General features: G+C 37.4%; 2 protein-coding genes across 2 annotated transcripts in view; one reads left to right on the top strand and one right to left on the bottom strand.

Moving 5' to 3' along the window:
* The window catches only part of LOC142370449 (coagulation factor XIII A chain-like), a 44,610-nt gene extending 43,138 nt beyond the window's left edge, over positions 1-1,472 (bottom strand). The window contains exon 1 of the mRNA XM_075453030.1: positions 1,248-1,472. Coding sequence (XP_075309145.1) covers positions 1,248-1,472 — 225 coding nt within the window. The remainder of the gene's footprint in view (positions 1-1,247) is intronic.
* nrn1a (neuritin 1a) lies at positions 1,267-21,932 on the top strand. Its single transcript, XM_075452849.1, has 3 exons — positions 1,267-1,548; positions 13,609-13,756; positions 18,788-21,932. Exons 1-3 carry the CDS (start codon positions 1,494-1,496, stop codon positions 19,014-19,016), a joined length of 432 nt encoding a protein of 143 aa, XP_075308964.1. The 5' UTR covers positions 1,267-1,493; the 3' UTR covers positions 19,017-21,932.
* Positions 21,933-23,216: the final 1,284 nt, after the last annotated feature.

Raw genomic sequence — 23,216 nt, 5'->3', positions numbered from 1 at the left:
TTCAAAAGATCTCTGCCGCCCATTCCCATTGACTCCCTTTAAAAAACATCTGTCAGTCACTGTGGTCTCATCACTAAGATCCACTCCTTCTGATCAATGGGCCTCTGGTCCTAAAAATAGTTCCAGCATACAGTTGATTTTAGGCCAAAAAGATTCAATTCAACTCAATTCAGTTTTATTCATATGGCGCCATATTACAACTAATGTCATCTCAAGGCACTATATATATTTTTCTATGTTATATATATATATATATATACACATAATAATCTCAAATGTGTTTATAAATATTTATAAGAACACATTTGATATTTATATATATGGATATAATATGTGTATGTTTATGAATAGATTAATCAGTAATGTGTGTTTTTTAGGATGAGGTAAATTTTTAAATTGAGGGATTTTAAATTGTTACACCATTATTTTTGAAAAGTTTTTCAAGTATTAAAAGAAACAACTTAAGCTAAATATATAGAAATAGAAACTATAATATTATAACTTTTCGTGTTTAATAAATTTACGCTGAGGATTTAACGTTAAACAAACATTTTTGACCTCAGAAATGTGGCTGATTATTCACCGTAAAATCTGATTGAAACATGCACTCTGTCCTCTTTTACTCTGGAGCGTCAAACACACACATTCAATATCCTGTTTCATCAAATATTGCATTAAAAACAAAACAAAAACACTTTAAATGCGTTGGAAAGGGGGCGTGTCCACGCTTCAGCCAATCAGTGAGCAGCCCCAGATCAGCTGGCTGTCCGAAATATCATTAAATATTATTTTTTATTTTTTTATTAATCTGTAGTATATAATATGATCTATTATGTTTAATTTATATATATATATATAAATATATTGTAGCCTATATTTGCAGTATATAATTTGTGTAATTCATATTGTAAATTAATCTTATCTAAACTGTTTCCGTGTGTTTGGAAGGAAGAGGCCTTTAATTTTATTATATTTTATTATCTTTTATTATCTGATATCAAAGCATTTTATTAGTTTTATAAAAAGAGAAAATAAACCGGTTTATTTCTGTGTTCAACGGGACTTTAAATGAGACATTTTTACTCTTTTATCGTCTCAGAAATGTGTGAAATTAAAAAGGGAGAGAACAATAAAAGCACAAAAAATGAAAGCGATGGATGGAGGGATGGAGGGGAGGATGAGGGAGGGATGGATGAGGGAGGGGCTTTCTCCCTCCCTGCTCTTTTTTCTGTTGGGACGCGTAAAACGGTGTGAGAGCGCAGAGCGCAGCGCGGCGGAGAGGAAGAGCAGCGCGGAGCCAAGAAGCGACACGAGCACAGAGAGCAGAAGAAGAAGGAGGAGGAAGAGGAGGAGAAGCCGGGGCAGCAGGCGGAGGACTCTGCCGCGTTGGATGTAGCTGTTTGCGGGTGTTTTGCGGGGAATGTGCGGCTCCTCCTCTGCGGCTCTCCAACTTTGTGAACCTGAGCTCTCATGGTGAGAGGCGGACGCAGAGGATGGGAGTAACCTGGTCCTCCAGATGCCTCGCACTCTTTCTAGCTCTTCACATAGGTGAGCAGCCACGCACGCGGGCTTCTCTGTTTAATTTCGATTTTGTTTCAGCTTCCAGGATAATAATTATGTATAAATATTATAAATTTAGATATATTTTTCTTTATTTAAAACTAATTTAAACGAATTTATTTTCGTTCAGTTGAAAAAATTTTGCAGTTTTATTTTTATTTTCTACTTTTGTTCGTGTTCATTTAAAAAAAAAAAAACCTGCGCGTGCACGTGACTTTTATCCGTTTTGAATCATTTTGCTGTTCTTTTCTAAAAATAATCCGCAGCCCTCTTTCTGGCAGCGGCTCCTCTTTACACTCCACATTTAGAGCGTGTGCCTGGCTGCGTGCGTGCATGCGTGTGCACGTGTGTGTGCGCTAACAAGGGGAAAGCCCCCTCCCTCCCTCCCTCCCCCCTCGGTTGTCCCACACTGGAGACATTTGCAGCATTTTCTTCCTGCAACCTGTAAATTTTCTGTTTCTGTCTCAGTTTAAATGTTCATTTCAGGATTTATTTGCTTTATTTCTGGTCAGAGTTCTGTGATTTTTCCACCTGTTTTATTGTCAGAGAGGCTGAGGGGAGAAAACTGAAGGGGCAGGAGGACAGAAAACCACTGACATGATCCCGGAAAGATGAAATAAATCACAGGAATTAGTACTTAAAAAATGTCGGGTTTTTTGGGGGGTGTGTGTGCGGGAGCCTCGCGCCGCAGTGTGCGCGGGGCAGCCGCGTCACACCCCGAACCGAACCGTCGGAGGACGGAAATAAAAAAAAACTCCTTTTATTTTCATGATTATTATTATTGTTTAAGACAAAACAAACGAAGAAAAAAAATGTAAATTTATCTATTTAATTTTTCTCTTTGCGCACGCGCAAAAATGACTCCTGCACCAGCCTCACGGGCGCAGAAAATGACAGCTTCTCTTTGGGCTTTATTAATGCTGGAGCTCGCGCCTCTGCTCGCGGGCTTTGGGTCTTCGGGCTGTTGGACCCGCAGCGGGACTTAGTCTCTTCCCTCCTGCTGCCGGGACGCGTCTAATATCCGGAGGTTCTGCGGCTCTGTGAGCAGAAACATGGAGCTGGTTGTTGTTTGGTGCTGTTGCGTTGCATAACGCCGCCGTGGAGGGAGCGTGCGTGTCTGCGTGTAGCTGTGTGTGTGTGCGTGTGAAATGCTGAATTATTCAGGACGCAGAATCCTTCTCGGTCCTATTGTTAGAGAGGAAAAGAGAAGAGAGGAAGAAAGAAGAGAATAATAAAGAAAACAAAGAGAAATCTGCTTTATTTTACAGAAGAGTCGAATTAAACCGATTTAAACCGATTTAAACCGATTAATCATCGGATTTCGGTGTAAATTCTCGGCTTTGTTCCACCTGAATCTAAAAAAAAGGTTTAAAAACACTCAGGGGATCTTTAAATCTCCCGAAAACTCAAAAATGTTGCACAAAATTCTCAGTTTTGGAGTTTAAACGCAGCTCGATATATTTTAAGCTTCTTTATTGCGGGTTTTTAACGCACGGAAAAAATGGCCTCGTGCGTGTCGGTGGTGGGTGTGTCTCCAGCATGCTGCTTCTGGCATCCACACACTGCAGGCAACAGTGTGCGCGTTCGCGCGCGTGTGTGTGTGTGTGGAGGTGGGGTGAATGAGTGCGCGATGAGAGGCGTGAACGAAAAATAATTTACAAAGAAAATGTGTGCGCGCGTCCGTTTCGCGCGGGACCTTCCACGGTTTCCCTCAGAAATAAAGCTGTGAATGTAGAAAAGGATGAAAATGAAAAAGGAGTGAGATCAGAGGGATTTCTTTAAAAAGCTGCAGAACAAAAACATTAAAAGATAAATTAAACGAATAAAAACAGACTTCATCATGAATAAAATTAAGTTATTTTATTATTTTTAGCTCCAAACTGAAAGAAAAATCTTTATTTTTCTGCCTAAAAAATGAGCCAAATTAAAGCTAAAAATGGAGTCAGGTGCGTTTTAAATCTTTCTTAATAATTAATGAGTCTTTATGATTCCAAACAGCCTGAAGAAAGAAAGAAAGAAAGAAAGAAAGAAAGAAAGAAAGAAAGAAGCAGGAATTTATATCATTTTAATTCGTTTCATTCTTCCTCCGATTTTCCGCTTTTTTTAAAGGTTTTTTCCCTCATTTTTATTCTTAATTTTAATGTTTTGAATCGAAAACAAATGAAAGTAACGAGCGGACGTTTGTTCAGATGAGCCCGTGACAGTTGCGCGTGCAGCGACATGCAGATATTAGTGAGAGATGATGTAATCCTCCAACACGCAGAGACACAGAGGAGGAGTTTCTCCCGTTCAGATTAGATTAAGACACGCGCAGTTCAGGGGGGGGGGGGGGTTCAGGATATTTAAAGGATTTTAAACGCATAAAAATAACAAAAAAAACAACAAATATCATTTAAAATCAGAATGTTTTAAGGAAAGCAACACGTAATGTGCATGAAAAAGAGGTTAGGCAACAAAAACGTATGAAGTTCAATATGAAATATCAAAAGGATGAAAGAACTGTTCAAAACTGAGCTGCAAAAATATTATAAAAGTCACAAGAAAATTTGTTTGAATAAATTAGATGGAAAAAAATAAAATAAAAATACAGATCTATGGATCCTTATTTATAGTTTATGTTGCTGTCATTATATTTTCATTTATTTCTATAACACGTAACTGAATTATTTATATAACCATCAAAATGATTAGTTTACAATGTTAAAGAAAACTAATTATCTCACTTAACTGTCAAATTAAAACTGTTTAAAAGTTCTGATTAAATATTTCCATAAAAAGCAGCTGCAGAGATCCACTGAAACATGTCCCAACATGAACATAAACCCAGAATCTGAGGCAGAACCAGAGTTAGTTCAGTTCTGAGCAGCTTTAAAGTGAATATCTGCAGATGTTTCCATGGAAACGTGTTCCAACATGAACATAAACCCAGAATCTGAGTCAGAACCAGAGTTAGTTCAGCTCTGAGCAGCTTTAAAGTGAATATCTGCAGATGTTTCCATGGTAACAGCTGCAGAGATTCACTGAAACATGTTCCAACATGAACATAAACCCAGAATCTGAGGCAGAACCAGAGTTAGTTCAGTTCTGAGCAGCTTTAAAGTGAATATCTGCAGATGTTTCCATGGTAACAGCTGCAGAGATTCACTGAAACATGTTCCAACATGAACATAAACCCAGAATCTGAGGCAGAACCAGAGTTAGTTCAGTTCTGAGCAGCTTTAAAGTGAAAATGTGCAGATGTTTCCATGGTAACAGCTGCAGAGATTCACTGAAACATGTTCCAACATGAACATAAACCCAGAATCTGAGGCAGAACCAGAGTTAGTTCAGTTCTGAGCAGCTTTAAAGTGAATATCTGCAGATGTTTCCATGGTAACAGCTGCAGAGATTCACTGAAACATGTTCCAACATGAACATAAACCCAGAATCTGAGGCAGAACCAGAGTTAGTTCAGCTCTGAGCAGCTTTAAAGTGAATATCTGCAGATGTTTCCATGGTAACAGCTGCAGAGATTCACTGAAACGTGTTCCAACATGAACATAAACCCAGAATCTGAGGCAGAACCAGAGTTAGTTCAGTTCTGAGCAGCTTTAAAGTGAATATCTGCAGATGTTTCCATGGTAACAGCTGCAGAGATTCACTGAAACGTGTTCCAAGATGAACATAAACCCAGAATCTGAGGCAGAACCAGAGTTAGTTCAGTTCTGAGCAGCTTTAAAGTGAATATCTGCAGATGTTTCCATGGTAACAGCTGCAGAGATTCACTGAAACATGTTCCAACATGAACATAAACCCAGAATCTGAGGCAGAACCAGAGTTAGTTCAGTTCTGTTCATTTCTGGTGGCATAAAACAGTTTAATCATGTAATTTATATTCATTGTTCCATAATTAGTCATTAGATTATATCTTATATTCCTTTTTTAAGCTTTAAATTGAATCTTATTTACTTTTTCTTGATGTTGTTTAACATATAATTCTTATTATTGTCTGTTTTTTTCCTACTTTTCTACTTTTAGACGTGATAACGTTCATTATTTTGGGATTAGGATTATTTTTAAACTGAATTTCTTATATTAATTTGACTCTTTTGGTAACTGAAAGCAGTTTTAACGTAGAAGTGCCTAAAGATCCAGTTTAAAACGGCTTCTTTAATCAGTTGGACACAACACTGGTTCATCCCTTGAGTTAGGAGCCTTTTTCCTGCCTGAATGGTTCACAGCTCAGAGTTAAGTGGCTTAACAAAGAAAAACTGGACTGAAGATGAGGGAAGAAGCAGAAAATGTCCAAAGAGAAACTCTGAAAGACCTTCAGAAAGTGTTGAAACTATTGCTGAAGATCACTTAAGCTGCTTGGATGCAAAATATAAAGAAATAAGAGGCGTCTCATGACCAAAATGCTTCAAAAACCACATGAAATACTTAATATGGCTGTCACAATCATACAAATGTGGTTGGAAATTAATTGTTAGACAAGAAATGATAATTAAATTTCTGTTTCTGTTCATTTTAGGCCACTATTTGAGTAAATTAATGTAAAAAAATCTAATAATCTTTTGTTGCTCGTCTGACTAAATCTGAGGGAGTTTTATTCCTGTTTGGTGATATAAAGTCCTGTTTTTCACTTTCACTGGAGGAGAGTGTGTGACAGGCTGCTGGGTTTTTATTAGTTTGTCTTCTTTGATGGATTCAAACAGAAAAAAAAAGTTTTATTTTATTCTCCAGTTTGATGCTCAGCTTCTTCTGCAGCTTGCCATGACATGAAATTAATTCTGGCTCATCTTAACTCTCTGAGGCCTTTGGTTTGCTGGTGTGAAAACCAAACGCACCTCCACAGTTTCTAAAAGCATTCGGCCGTCTGTAACAGCCTGAGAGGTGGATCCACTTTATCACCTGAGGTCAACAGAAACCGGGCCAATTAAAAACCTTCTGACGGATAAATGAACACTGATTAAAGAGAGAAGATCAAATAAAAAACAGACAAATAAAGATGGATTATACGTTAGAACAGCACCCAGCTGTGATGTTTCCTAACTTTAATGAGGTTGTTTAAAAAAAAAAAAGGTATTTAAACATAAAATAAGTGGAAAACAGAAGCATTCAGGGTGGCTCATTAAATGCGATTAAACAGTCAAAATGGGACTAATTAAAGAAATGTTGTTTTTTAATCATCGTGTCTTTGAGCACAAATTAAATTTGGTTGGTAAAGAGTTTCAAAATGTCGTATTTCAGCAGGTGTTTGAGGTCAATTCGGAGAAAAAGTGGGTTTATTTACCCAGAAAAATGCAACTGAAAACACTAAAAAGCAACTTAGAATACTTAAAATAAATTAAAATACTTAAAATAACTGAAAATAACTTAAAATAACTTAAAATAACTTAAAATAACTTAAAATAACTTAAAAATAACTCCAAACTGAGTCGTCAACAGAATAAAAATGAGTTAAACACCGACTGATCGGACACAAATAATAAGAAATGATCCAACAACAGTTTAACAGTTTAAAATAATAATAATAAATAAGTAAATCATTCACAGAATACACAATATTTAATATAAATGACTTAATAATGAAGGAGCTGTGCTTGGTTTGGCCCAATCAGCACTTCCTGTTTGTTTAACTTGAAGCAGACGTGAGAAGCTCTTTAAGACAAAGCTACGACAAAGGAGGGCGAGTTTCTGCAGCCTCTGACGACACAATATTTAACTTTTTCTTTGATTTTTCACTTACAAACTGTGATAGTAAAGAAATATTCTCTAATATACAAAATAACCTTTATGTAACATTATTTTAAAACTGCAAAAGACAAAGTATTTAAAGTAGGGCTGGGCGAGTTAACTCTTTATTATCACGTTAACTTGTTAATTATTTAATAAATATTTTATCGCGCATTAACGCAGGCTTTTATTTTGTAAAAGTCTGTTGCTCACAGGCTTTTATTCTGTAAAAGTCTGCTGCTCACAGGCTTTTATTTTGTAAAAGTCTGCTGCTCACAGGCTTTTATTTTGTAAAAGTCTGTTGCTGTCTGCTGTGGAACAGGAAAAGAAAGTAATCGGCGGATCCACCAAACATGGAGAAGGGTACGGAACTTTTACTCGGCCATTTTCATGTTAAAGTTCTTCCAGACGGCGGAGTCGACAGAACCAAAGTCATCTGTAAACACTGCCAAGTTGAATTGTCTTCTCAGCGTAGTAGTTCCAGTCTAAAATATCACTTAAAGGCAAAACACACAACTGATAGCAGCAAGTCATTCAAGGAAACAGACAGTGGAGCGAGGCTTCTACATAAAAACTACAGAAAGATGCTGATGTTAAAAGTGTGTTTGCACAACAAATGTTATGGCACTTTCATTCATATGGCAGCACATTTAAAATAAAGCTAAATGCTAAAAGCTATACGCTACTTTTGGATTCATTTTTGGATTCTGCGTACAAATGCGATTAATTGTGATTAATCAGGGAAATCATGTGATGAATTAGATTAAACAGTTTAATCGTTGCCCAGCCCTAGTTTTTAGTGATTTTTGTTGAACTCTTCAGTTTCAGTGTCGTCTTTTTTTTAGTCCTGAAGAAAATGGCCGAAACCGTCCGATGTTTCCCAACAAGTTTGAGGAAAAGAGCTCATTGATAAAGTCAGAAGGATAAGAAATAAAACAGCAAACGTATCTGATAAAGAAAAGAAAAACTGAATAAAAAGAGAAAATCTTTTGATTCCAGATTTAAAACATTTGGCTTTTTAAACTCGGAACCTTTCAAACTTTATTTGTAGTTGGTTTAGTTTGTAGGATAAATATAAAAAGTCAGATTTTTTCCACTGTTTGTGGTGAGGTTTAGGATCATAAACCACAGCAGAATCAGCTGATTCTACAGAATAAACAGCATGAATACTCACTGAAATGAAATCTCTGGTTGTGTTGCTTTGGTTATTAAAGGTCCAGTTCAGGTTAAAGTTTCTACATAGAAACATTTAAAGAGTCCCACCTGCTGTATTTGGGTTTCAGAGCGATGGGAGCTGCTCTCTTTCAGATGCTTTTATCATAAAAACACTCATTACTGCAGCTTTAAGTTATTTCCTGGAGCTCCAGGAGGGCCTTTCAGTACTGGCCTGCAGCAGATGGAGATCTGTAGCTGGTGCTGCAGATGTGCTGAGCTGCCCCCCCCCCTCGGCGTCCTCTAACAGCCGCGTCGTGTCCTACACGTCACGCTGTGTTAGTCCACAGTCTGATCGAGCGGAACCGGACAGCGGCCTCGTTATTATCCAAACCAATCAATCAGCCCGATCCCCTGCTTAACCAAGCGCGCTCACCGTTAGCAGAGGTCAGGGAGAGGGGCGTGCACGCTGTCAGAGACATCTCTGCTGATGTCACCGAGGGGGGCGGAGCCTCTCGGGTTACCAGGTCACTTTGTGGTGTCAGGTGTTTCTCTGGTTTTCCTCTTTTTTAAAAAAAAAAAAACAACCCACAAAACACATGAAATATAATGTAAAAAACTAAAAATGAAAATAAAATAAAATAAATAAAATAAAATAAAAAACACATGAAATATAATGTAAAAAATAAAAAAGAAAAGAAAAGAAAAGAAATAAAATAAAATAAAAAACACATGAAATATGATGTAAAAAAATAAAAATGAAAAGAAAAGAAATAAATAAAATAAAATAAAAAAACACATGAAATATGATGTAAAAAAATGAAAATAAAAGAAATAAATAAAAGAATAGAAAAAACACATGAAATATAATGTAAAAAAATAAATAAAAAATAGATAAAAACATTTTTTTAAACCCATAACACATGAAATATAATGTAAAAAAAATTAAATTAAATAAAATAAAATAAAAACTAAAATTAATATTAAAAAAATAAAATATCCCCCCCAAAAACCCCAAAACACATTAAATATAATGTAAAAAATAAATACAATTAGATAAAAAAATAAAAAAAAATAGAAAAAAAACTATGAAATATGATGTAAAAAATTATAATAAATAAAATACATAAAATAAATAAAATAAATAAAATAAATAAAATAAATAAATAAAAATAAAAAACACATGAAATATGCCAGAATTTTTCCACGTAGTCGTCCTTTAAAGTCACAGCATTTAGGAAGCGGTTCCATCCAGGAGGGTGGGATGAAAATATCAACCTGGCGCGTCTTTTTGCTTCTTTTAAAGCAATTAAAAACCTCTTTCATCAAAATGACTAGAAGATGCAGACGTTAATGATTCTGAGAATATTATTATGGTGTTGGATCAATAATAACTGATCATTAGTTCATTACCTTTACCTGCTGTGAAACACCACAGAAGAAGAAAAATGAAACACAATGATGGAGCATTTGGGTTCTTTTTGCTTTGCAGTGATTCAAATTTACTGACTAACTAAATTCATCTAGGTTGAATTTAACCTGTTATCTCTCTTACCTTAAGTGACTAAAAGCAACTGAATTTTTTTATTATTGCTTCAAGAGAAGTGTTGACAACTTAAACTTAAAGGATCCAGTTCACAAATCCTCTTTTATATAAAATAAAGTGTCTCAGGCTGTCTAGAAGTCCAACTTTAGAATGAAACACAGGCCTTTCTTACACGTTCTTGGGTTGAAAAGAACCGTTCTTCTAAATTAAAGTTGTTTTCATTGAAGCTCTGAGACATTTTGACAAATAAAACAAAAATAAACATGTAGCATGTGCAAATAGCTTGTTACCCACAGCCTCTTGGAGCAGTCAGATTTAAGCTAAACTAACCTACCAGATAACTACAGCTAACGCATTGATGAGTAAACCATGAAAAGACATTAAGGGCTGGCGACACAAACTCAGGTGTAACGATGGCAGCAAAATTCAGGGAACGCCACCTTGGCCTCTTCTTGCTTCGTTAAATCTCCTTTTCCTGGCAGCTAACTCTGCACCCACCGCTGTGATGGGCACGTATTAGCTTTATACATATTAGCTTTATACATATTAGCTTTATATGTATTAGCTTTATACGTATTAGCCTTATACGTATTAGCTTTATACATATTAGCTTTATACATATTAGCTTTATATGTATTAGCTTTATACATATTAGCTTTATACGTATTAGCTTTATACGTATTAGCTTTATGCATATTAGCTTTATATGTATTAGCTTTATACGTATTAGCTTTATACATATTAGCTTTATACATATTAGCTTTATACGTATTAGCTTTATACATATTAGCTTTATACGTATTAGCCTTATACGTATTAGCCTTATACGTAGAAGCTTTATACGTATTAGCTTTATACATATTAGCTTTATACGTATTAGCTTTATACGTATTAGCTTTATACATATTAGCTTTATACATATTAGCTTTATACGTATTAGCTTTATACATATTAGCTTTATACATATTAGCTTTATACGTATTAGCTTTATACATATTAGCTTTATATGTATTAGCTTTATACATATTAGATTTATGCATATTAGCTTTATACATATTAGCTTTATACGTATTAGCTTTATACATATTAGCTTTATATGTATTAGCTTTATACGTATTAGCCTTATACGTATTAGCCTTATACGTAGAAGCTTTATACGTATTAGCTTTATATATATTAGCTTTATATGTATTAGCTTTATACGTATTAGCCTTATACGTATTAGCTTTATGCATATTAGCTTTATACATATTAGCCTTATACGTAGAAGCTTTATACGTATTAGCTTTATACATATTAGCCTTATATGTATTAGCTTTATACGTATTAGCCTTATACGTATTAGCTTTATACGTATTAGCTTTATACGTATTAGCCTTATACGTAGAAGCTTTATACGTATTAGCTTTATATGTATTAGCTTTATACGTATTAGCCTTGTGTTGTCTCTCTACAGTCCACTGATGAAAACAAAAAAATGTCAAATGAAACAATTGGACACTAGAGCATTGCAAACAAACTATTCAAATGTGTCCAACTTTATGGACAAAGGTTCCTTTATCAGTTTATGATGTTTTGCATATAAGCTGCATTTCAAGAGTGCATGAACGGTAAAAAGGAACCACAGCTATTGCTAATTCCTTATTGATCCTAAACATAACAAAAGAAAGAAAACTAAAAGCACATATCATGCTACTGTTGCTGTTTTATGGCCGAAGAGGACGGAGCTCAACAGAGATTGGTAGAAGAAATCAGAGCGTTTCACATCCAGGCACACGTCAGGTTATATTAACTTTCTAGAAAACACAAACTAGATTAAAGCTGAGCAGAGAGCTGTTAGAGCTGTTCCTGCAGCCAGGTCCAGGATTACAGCATCTGTTGTTAACCAGCTCTGTGATCCTCCTCCTTTCCTGTTACCGCTCTGTCTGCGGTCTCTGTCTGCCCGGATAGTCTTAAAGCTGAGCAGAGAGCTGTTAGAGCTGTTCCTGCAGCCAGGTCCAGGATTACAGCATCTGTTGTTGACCAGCTCTGTGATCCTCCTCCTTTCCTGTTACCGCTCTGTCTGCGGTCTTTGTCTGCCCGGATAGTCTTAAAGCTGAGCTGAGAGCTGTTAGAGCTGTTCCTGCAGCCAGGTCTCTGCCTGATATTCCTGCTGTGTCCTCAGGGCTCCAAGCTCGTCCATTTTATGCACCAGTGATCTCACATTTCCCCTGATGATCAAAGGAGGAAATGGTTTAAACTTCCTCCTCCTTTTCCCCCCATCCTAGACGTCTTCTCTTCAGCTCTGGAATTGGGATCTTATTCCAGACTTTGGCTTTGGAAAACTCACACATGTAAATGTCCTGCACTCAGTCTGGCTGTGATTTGTTATAAATTACCACCTCTTGAAGGTTTTTGCATAATTTCCTGTGGCAGCATCATTAACTTCCACTTATCAGCAAATAATAAATAATAAATCCATTTATGATCAGAAACAGAAACTTACAGTTGACGTTTTTACCTGTAGAGCCCAAGGCTTTTCAGTACGGGCGGAAAGTTGTAGTGGAGAGGTGTCTTTTTAAGGTAGAAATACATCCTGGGGCTGAAGGGTTGGGCAGCTTATGTTGTTTCTGTTTTTTTACCTTTTTGCTGTATTCGTTTAAGAATGTTTGGGGTTGAAGTTATTAAGATCAGCGTTTTTTACCTCCATGCTCTCTCATTTCTTGTATTCTGTGCTCTTCACAGGCTGATTTTCATCTTAAATCAAATCATTCTGTTTGCTGATGACACTGTATTTTCTATCGCGTGACATAAACAGGAATTTCACTTCCTTTATCAAACTTTACCACCAGAACAGTCTGATTTCTTGTCATGACCACCACCCCCAGGTTAGGGATCACTTCTCTACATGAAGTCTGTTAAATGGGACTTGAGTGAAGTTTTGATATCATGTAAGTTTAACACATCAGGAGTTTATGTGATGTAGGGGGGACACATGTCTGAGCTCAGAGGAAATGTTGTTTTGTTGGTGGAAAAAGTTGAATTATAGATATTTAACCAGATGTATTTTTTTTAAATAAAGGTTGAAGAGGCATTTTAGCAAAAGTAGATTAATTGAACTTTATAGTTATGCTTCTACAAGTAATGTTGTTTCTGTTTTTCTACCTTTTTGCTGTATTCGTTTAAGAATGTTTGGGGTTGAAGTTATTAAGATCAGCTGTTTTTACCTCCATGCTCTCTCTTTTCTTGTATTCTGTGCTCTTCGCAGGCTGATTTTCATCTTAAATCAAATCATTCTGTTTGCTGATGACACTGTATTTTCTTAGATCAGTTGTTATCAAACTTTTCCACCAGAACAGTCGGATTTCTTGTGACTTCAGTGAAGTTTTGATATCATGTATGTTTATCACATCAGGAGTTTATGTGACGTAGCGGGGACGCGGCATATGTCTGAGCTCAGTTGTTTTATTGGTGGAAAAAGTTTAATTATAGATATTTAACCAGATATATTTTTTAAAAATAGAGGTCGAAGAGGTATTTTAGCACAAGTAGATTAATTTAACTTTATAGTTATGCTACTACAAGTAATGTTGTTACTGTGGTATGAGCTACATGTCATTAAAGACATTCTTGTCTCCTTCCTCCTCCCCCTGCAGTCGCTGTGTTGCAGACGGCGCTGGTCAGTGCCGGTCAATGTGACTCTGTGTTTAAGGGTTTCTCGGACTGTCTGATTCAGTTGGGGGACAACATGGCCAACTATCCCCAGGACCTGGACGACAGGGAGAACCTGCACAAGATCTGCAAGTAGGTGTTACACAACAGCAGACACAATCATCTCAGGCAGCAGAGACCCCAGAACAAATAATACGGAATCAAACTACAGCCCTTTACCCAGCCTCCTTTTCCCCTCACAATCACTTCAAATGCTGCAAAACTGTGAAGCATTTCTACCCTGAAAGACACAGCTTTTAAGGTCGACTTTTCTTTGCTAGCAGCCCAGAGATACACCGCAAATGTGCCCTAAATGCACATAAAGTGTAATATAAAGTATTTAAGTGTATAGAGGATGAAAAAAAGATTCTGAAATCTGGATTTTATCTTTTACTTTTTTCCACAAGCAAAGAGTTTCAGCTTTTTGCAGCTTTTTGCAGCTTTTATGTCATAGACAACCAAAGGTTGTTGTTTAAAATATTCGATTTTTCAAGTGATTTCAAAGTTGTGGACAGTTTGAATGAAAGTCAGAATGAAAGAGAGTTGTGGCGTGCTCCCGTGGTGTCGGTCGTTTGGTGTCAGGTGGCCGTAAAACTCAGTCCAGGCTGTTTTTTAAGGCGGTCTTTCTCACATCAAACATTTAATATCATCCTAAGTCTTTAGTCTCGTTTCATGCAAATTGTGTCGTTCAGTGACTCATTCTGCGTTTTCAACCAACACGTGCACAGCGGAAGCTGTGGCTGAGAGTAACCATGGCGACGAGGCTAAAAAACATGCGTGCGGTTCACATCCTACTGTGCTGCTTATAGGTCGACTTCACTGTTGTTAGGAACTTTCACCAGGTGCATGATGGGAAATAATCACAAAAATAGTCACAAATAGTGACCCCGTAAAATCTGGAGAATTAAAACTCAGTGACTTTGTCTTTCGGTGTGAGTTTATTTAAAGTTGTGTCGAAGCGCCGTCTTGTGTCTGTTGTAAATATCACAGAAGTCAAAGTTTGACAACTATGGCAACAGCTTCTCTCAATGTTTTTCTGGAAAACTGGCATCACCGACACATGAACTATCCTTTAGCAAGAGATTCAATGTACCATGTAAAATTAGTTTAAAGTCATAAAACTGGCATCTTTTCCTAAACCTAACCAAATACTTTTAAAGCCAAAACTTAACCCAAAAGTGAATTAAACTGAACTAGCTAGCTGGAAACAATGCAAATAAGTGGAATCTCTTGTTTCTAACCTCTGTAACTCCAGCTACTGTTTGAGGAGTTTTTTTTACGATCAATGCAGGACGATTGCTGCAGATAAAGCGTGAGGAGGGAAAGCAAAGTGACCACAAACTAATTCTGCTGCCTTTCAGGGCTTTTAGGGAAACAGCACAACAGTTATATTAGTTGTAAAAGTTTAATTTAATTGATTTAATACTTTTTAAAGTTTCTTTTGATTTTTTTTTTTTGCTGTTTTCATAGAATTGAAGTGAAACATGAAAATGAAACGTTTTTATTTGTTTCTTCTTCATGTATTTTGTCCCTTTAACAAAGGAGATACTATCATACAAGGCTGGGCAATGTGGATAAAAACTTTTAGATTTATAATCTCACTGCATCTCCAGCATGATTAAAGTTTCAGAGAAAAATCCTAGTTAAGTTACATTCATGAACTTTTTATTTTGCTCTCAGAAGCTTTTAACCAGTGAAAATAAATGATAAATAGATTCTTCTCTGAGGCTCATCGAACACAAAGTGCACTTTTTCTGACAGCTCATGTTCAGGTTGAGGCTGTGAAAGCACTCTGATCAATAACAGTCACATCAGTGCGCAGCTTCATTTGACCTTTTATTTGGACGTGCTGAGTTTGAGGCTGAGTGGAACATATTCCCGGTGCTGCCGCCTTTTGTTGCAGTTGATTTGTGACAGCTTTAGCTGATAAATACCACATTTGAACGACGTCTTCTTTGCAAAAATCAGAACCGCTGATGATCGAACGCCGTCCTTTTCCGTCTTCAGTGACTTTACTTTGCTTTCTCCGTGCTGTCATCGTGTCTCTCCAGGTACAAAAAGATATATTTTATGCTAAAGAAGCTTAATTAAAACAATTTACACTCTATATATATCTCATGAATGAGAACTCGAGATCCATTGGGCCCCCAGTTATAAAGAATTAGCGGTAAATTGTGTTAATATGTGATTTAAAGGCAGGAAAACATCATGGAATCACGTAAAACTCCCTGGAATTAGAGGTTAGAGGTTTGGGTTTGTTTTCCAGCTCTTGAGATTGAAGAATCAAGCATTTCTCTGTGATAAACATTTAACATTTAATCCTTTTAACTTTGCACTGAGAAAACTTTACACACCTGAACCATTCAGGTAGGTTCACTCCCACTGATCTGTGATAAGAATAAAGGCAGAGCAGGATGTTAGAAGGTTAAAGGAAGGCAGATAAAAGGGAGATCCTTGTTTTTACTCAGTTTTTGACCAAATATGTCAATTCAATTCAATTCAAAATTTATTTATATAGCACATTAAAACAACCTCAGCTAACCAAACTGCATCACATATTAAGAGAGTCATCAATAAAATAGCAATAAGAATAACTTAATTACAGATAAGAAATAAAATTTGAGATAAAATTAGTAGGGCTGGGCGAGTTAACTCGTTATTATCGCGTTAACTCGCTAATTATTTAACGCAGATAGTTATTTTATCGCGCATTAACGCAGGTTTTATTTATTTTTTATTATTTTATTTGGGGGTCTTTTGTGCCTATAATGGATAGGAAAGTTCAGAGAGACAGGAAAGAGGGGGCAGAGAGAGGGGGAACAACACGCAGCACAGGGTCGTCCGATGTGGGACTTGAACCGGGGCCAGCTGCAGCGAGGACTAAAGCCTCTGTACATGGGGCGCCTGCTCAACCCACTACGCCACGGACCACCCGTGTTTTATTATTTATTTTATTATTGTAAAAGTCTGTTGCTCACAGGCTTTTATTATTGTAAAAGTCTGCTGCTCACAGGCTTTTATTTTGTAAAAGTCTGCTGCTCACAGGCTTTTATTCTGTAAAAGTCTGCTGCTGTCTGCTGTGGAACAGGAAAAGAAAGTAATCGGCGGATCCACCAAACATGGAGAAGGGTACGGAACTTTTACTCGCACTTTTTCATATGGCAGCACATTTAAAATAAAACTAAATGCTTAAAGCTAATTTTTGGATTCTGCGTACAAATGCGATTAATCGTGATTAATCAGGGAAATCATGAGATTAATTAGATTAAACATTTTAATCGTTGCCCAGCCCTAGTTTTGACCAAATATTTAAACGCAGTGTTCACACTGAGCCGAACAGAGTTCCATCTGAGTGACTCTGAGGCGCTAATACAGAGAAAAGAATAAGAGTGATTCAACCGACCGGCCCTGAGGGAGGAAACAGGGTCTGATGGGGGGGGGGGGGGGGGGGGGGCAGTTAGTGGGGGAGTGTGCATATGTGCAATATGTGCAACCCCCCCCACCTACTTTAATCCTCAGCTCCTAAAGCGGGTGGGCACAGATGGCACACTGCAGCAAGGAGCCCCCCCACATCTCCACACATGATTTTTTAATTCAGTGACAGCTCCATCACAACGGTGTCGAGGCGTGGCGGGGGGGCTGCGTTAATACGCCTCCACGCACACACGTGCACGCGTTAATTGCTTTGAGAAGTAGTTTGGACACGGTTCGGTTCAAGAGGTCAACATCAATAAGAGCAGATTGGAAGATTGGATTAGATACGCTCTGCGTGTGCGTTACAGCAGGCTGGTGTCATCTTTGCATTAACTGGGACCGGGCTGCAAAAGGAAGATGGACAGATGAGGTGTGGGGACTGGAAAAGGGAGGGAGGGAGACAAAGAAAAAAAAGGAAAACAGACAAAAGGGAGGCAGAGAGGAAGCTGGAGAGGAAGCTCTGAAAGTGGGGAAAGTGTGGAGGAAGATGCCTCAGAATGAATAAAACATCAAACCGGCCGAGAGTGAAGGAAAGCTGAAGCATAGGGCAGAGCGGGGAGTTCCAGAAGAGGGTAATGGGAGGAAAGGAAAGGAAGAAAGAGCAGAGAAAAGGGAGGAAGGGGGGCATGGAATAAGAAAGAGGGGAAGAAGAAAGGATGGAATGGCCCAAACATGAGGAGAAAATACAGAAAGTACTTTTACTTCCGTTCAGAAAACCAAACTCTGAAACAGGAGTCGGATGTAAACAAAGAAGGTTGTAGATCAAAGGAAGTTTTAATACTTTAATGCCATTTTATGGACTTCTGTAATGATAAATTCAATGTCTGCGAACCATTTGTCAGATACTTAAGTTGTGACTATTTTTATTTTTATTCCCTTTCATTTTTTTTAGTTTGTTTTCTGTTGGTGATTAATAATAATTAAAAGAGAGAAGTGTTTAGTGATTTTTAATTTTTTTTTAATTTTATTTTCCTTTGGTATTGGATTCCCTTATTTTTTTTATCTTTATCTTTATTTTATTTTTTATTTCGTTTTCTGTTGGTGATTAATAATAATCAAAAGAGAGAAGTGTTTAGTGTTTAGTGATTTTTAATTTTTTTTAAAATGGGATTTTCCTTTGGTATTGTTTTGCCTTATTTTTTTAATTTTATTTTTTATTTTTTTTTCTATTTATCCTTTAATGCTCAACAAGACCAAATCCCACACCTTTCTCCAAAGCCCCTTCCTCAGGTATAAATGACTTTGATTCCCTTTGTCCTATAGAAAAGTCTCTATTTCATTTCTCATCAGATGTAATAGGAAGTTCAGAGAAAACTTCCCATAAAAGTCAGTCCATAAAACATTTGTTTTACACATTTAGACTGCTGAGCAGAGAGTCCTCTGGCTCGCCAGCTTGTTTTTCTATCTTAAGTTTACGTTTTTCCGTCCAATATTGATGGAAAACACGGTGCAGTTATTTGTTTGGAACGCATAAACTAGACGAAGTCCACCGGCTGTGTCCTCATAAGCTTTTGCCTCGCCGTGTTTTTTTCTGTGTTGCCAGATTCTGGGACGACTCCCACTCTTGGCTCCTCTTAATGACTCGTTGATGCATTCAAACTAGCCTCCAAAGCTTGTGGTGTTAATGCTCGCTGTGTTTTCTCTCGCCAGTTACTGGGACAACTTCCATTCCTGCGCCACGACGGCGCTGGCGGACTGCCAAGAGGGAGCGACGGACCTCTGGGATAAACTGAAAAAGGAATCCCGCAACCTGAATTTCCGCGGGAGTTTGTTTGAACTCTGTGGCGGCGGCAATGGAGCCCCGAGATCTGCCGACACCAGGGGCTTCATCCTGGTCCTGACCACGCTGCCCACCGTACTGACTTGGCTGGCGTTTTAACAGAAGCAAAACAAGAAGAAACATAGAAACACAAAGTGAGAACGAGTAAATAAAAAGAAGAAATAAAAAGAAGTGTTAGCTACACCTGCATACTGAAAAACACAACCCCCGAGGACTAACTTTGGGTTAATTACAAAGAAAAATACACACCAAATCGGATTTTTACTGCTTCATCACAGGACGGTGACCCGGTCTACCCTCTGGGACCTTTGTGGGCCGTCCCCCCGGAGTCCTCATCCAATCACAGGCTGACCCGACCCGGCAGGTCGATAACATGAAATATTCAATACGCCACAGAGCCGAAATAAAGACATTAATAAAATTTTGATGGATTCTCGCCCGCTTACAGTTGTGGAATTACATAGTATTAAAGTCAACCATGCATTATTGATGTTTAGTAGGCTAGTCCTGGACAGCGTTATGTGACTGCTGGGCACTGACACAGTACCAGGCTATATATTAGGGTTCCGTATAGCCTAAGGTACTAATTCATGTGTAGTGGAAGACCAAGTGGTACTCCACAGAATCAATAAGACAAGCCAAGGCACCGAGCCCACTTTAGATCTGTCGCCTGGGTTTCACTACAGACAGCTTTTTCCTTTTGTTTTTAATGGCACTAAGTCGACTCAGTGGTAAATGTGATGACCTGGATGCTTGACGGTGATATAGACTAATGTTTGTTCTGGTGTTGGCTGTTGTTGTGCAGGGGCCACGGTCACACCGGATCTATGGCGTCGTCAGAATGGGAAGCACAGATAGGTCGACTTTTACAGGCATGAAGCAAAGCTGCAACAGCGGTGTTGACCTTTGACCCTCGCAGCATGACTCGCAGTCACTTGTGAGATAACCATCGTCCCAATTTGATAGTGATTTACATTTTGTTCCGATGTTTTACATTCGGTTAAGTTAGCCGGCTGGCTATCATGCCAGCTATGACTTTATAAAGTCAATGTCACATGAAAAAACATCCCATCCTGACAGTCTCTGGTGTGATCATAGCCTTTTATCCTCACTTCTGCAGTGTGGGGTGTAGTCCAGTGTAAAGCCTGCTTATATTTAAAGAGCAGAATGATGTTAGAATGATGTTAACCTGCATGATATCAATTCGATTTCAGGAAATGGGCACATGACTCTGAAATGCAGACGTTTCGAACACTCTCAAGAGATAGTCATTTAAAAGTTAGCAAAGCTAGCAACGCTAGCCCAACTAATCAGAACTAAGTTTTACCTTATAATCTATACCTCCACATGAGTGAATCAGACTGACCCTGGTGCCAGACCTGGCTTTAAAACTCTGAAATTTGAATTTTAGATTAGCAACTAAATAAACTCCATTTAGGTTAGCTAAAAGTTCAAATAGCAGCTAAAACCCGCTAACGTTTTGACTGATCGCCTTTCAAGTCATGTTGGCTCCTTATAAACAATACGGCACTTGAAACAGAATCAGACAGTTTAGCAAAGGGTCAAGTTTGGTTGGTGAAAATAAAGGGCCGTTATCTAAGAGCTTAGAAGCTAAAAGAGACTTGTGTCGGCAGCTAAACTGGATTGTGCATTTTAGCTAACAGTTTGGATGAACAAATGAGCTAAAATGCTATATTAGCAACCAAACCAGAATAGGTCAAATTAGCTAATACGTTGGTGTATTAGTTCAACCAAATTATACAGATGATCTAACTAACTGGATTAGTAGGCAAACCAGATTAGGTCGAGTAAACTAGTTTACTCTGACGGCTAAATCCTAGCAGGACAGAGAAACTAGCAGTTTGGATTAGCACCAGTTTTAGGAATGCTATCACCTTGTATTAGCAGCTTTTCAAACTAGCTAATTATTAAAAAGCTGAGGGCCAGTCTTCAGACACTGCGCTCATTTTCTGAAATTTCATAGAACAACCTGTAAGTCAGAGTGAGCAGATTCTGACTGATTGAAACAGTTTTGGACATGAAAGTAGCTGTGCATCAAAATTGATTTCATTTGCTGGTGGTTTATTTCCACCATCTGTGTGTCGGCAGATCCATAAATTTAGAGACGACGGAAGCTAAACGGTTACTGTGAGATCTTTTATTTCTATCTAAAAGAATGCTGACAGCAATACGAAGTGGAGACTTAATGGCCAGTGTAGCTACAGAAAATAAAGTAAAAGAATAATAAAACCGTGGCTGAAGAGTGATATGACTGTTGCCATTTCGCACATTCCCAATTCATAACAGTGATTCATACTAGAGTACCTTAGAGGTGATATATTTTAGGTCTGTATGTTAGATTAAAAATCCCAACTGTGCAGTAGCATCATACATTACAGAAATACAGTAAATAAATCCTAGGAGTATGTTTATTTGTTTGCTGAGACACAGTTGACATTTCCACTGCCTTCTAACTAAAAGATGTGTACTTATGTTTGTTTGTTTGTTTGTTTGTTTGTTTGTTTGTTTGTTGCTTGGCTGGTTTGTCTCTTTGTTTGTTTACGGGGATGTTGCATATGAAAAAGAGTTTTAAAAGATGGACTTATTTCAGAAATCATCTATCAAGAGAATATGTATATGAAAAGGATTTTTGAGATAATAATAAAAAAAACACTATTAGAGATAGTCTATCCCGGACAGTTTTAACACCAGATTAATAATTTATTTAAAAGATTTTAGGCCGACTGAAATATGAAAGATAAAAATGAACAATTGCTGAGATGAAAAGAGTAATAAATAAAATGAATAATGTTTGAAAAAAAAAGAACGTGTGCTGTGGTTTTAATTATAGATAAACTGTGACTTTTTCTGTGGTCTGTTTTGTTGCATTCGAGACGACGGCCTCTTCTCATCGAGATGATTGTGGAGTGAATCAAATATTAATGAGGAAGAGTCCCAGAGCTGCTGCATGTCTCAGTTTATATTGACTGAGACGAGGAGGAGGAGGAGGAGGAAGGTTGCATGTGCTGAAATAGGACTTATTTGCTCAGGTTTATCCAAGCTGCCAAAACCTTTACAGCAATCCTCATCTTATTTCATCATTTGGACTAATATATACATATATATGCATATGAACAAGTCATTCTAAAGGTCGCAGAGGGAAAACAAATCCGTTTTTTTACGCTTCAGAAGAAAACAATGAGCCATATGTTCTTATAATATGAAATACAAGTGATTTATGACCTCATTTCTAAGAACGAAAGCAGATCTGACCCATTAAAATGTGTTATTTGAACCCCTTTTGCTTTATTTATGTGAATTTTCCACCTAATTTAACAAACTTCAACGATTGATTAAAATGTGAAAAATTTAAAACGAACCAAAAAAAAAAAAAAAAAGCCAATGAACCGTAAATCTTATAAAGCAGAACATCGTTCACAACAGATGGAGGATTCCTGGCTGTTCTCTGCTGCATTTTAGATGTTTTCAGGTGGTGAAACATCTGGACTGCAGCAGCTGGAGCATCAGGTTCTGATCCATCTGACCACAGAACAGTTTCCCACCTCAGTCCATCTTAAACGAGCTTTGGTCCAGAGAAGATGCACCAAACATCTGGCTTCTTCCATGGCCGTCAATTGGGTTTGGCAGCTGCCACACCTGGGCTCCAGGGGGAAATGTAAATGTTCGTTTTTCTTTTTTTCTTTAAAAAAAAAAAAATTATTTATGGAATTACTCTGTGTCAATTTGTATTGATTATTCTATTATTTAATACATATAAATGAACTACAAATGAAATTTTGAACAACACAATCACTTGATCTAAGTATCATCTTCCCTTTTGAAATGTGGTATCTGCCTGAGGGCCTGGCAGTCACAGAGATGTCTCCAGATCCTCTGAATCTTTGATGATGGAAGATTCAAAGTCTGAGGAACATTTTCCAGATGAGATAACATTTCTCGTTTAATAGTAGAATGTCTCACTTTCAACGCTTGATATGTTTTCCATGTTCTTCTTCACGCAGTTTATCAGCTTTTTTTGGATTAAGAAATTAAATAAAAGTGAAATGTGATGATTTCCAAACCATTTAAACAACGCATTTAAGGATTATTTAAGAAGAATATCTGCTCATTTCGAATTAGATGCCAATAAAATGTTCCAAATAAGTTTTGACCGGAGCAACAACCGACTGCAAAAGTTGTGTAATCCTCAAAATTAGGTCCTGTGGATGTGCTGAATGACCTTTTGTGAATGTCTCCTGAGGCTGGGAAAGGAGTGGCAGGGTTATGAATTACACAGAA

The sequence above is a fragment of the Odontesthes bonariensis genome, chromosome 20 (genome assembly GCF_027942865.1).
Source record: "Odontesthes bonariensis isolate fOdoBon6 chromosome 20, fOdoBon6.hap1, whole genome shotgun sequence".
In the NCBI taxonomy this organism is placed as follows: domain Eukaryota; kingdom Metazoa; phylum Chordata; class Actinopteri; order Atheriniformes; family Atherinopsidae; genus Odontesthes; species Odontesthes bonariensis.
The sequence above is the reverse complement of the archived record's forward strand: the minus strand, read 5'-3'. Positions and strand labels throughout refer to the sequence as shown.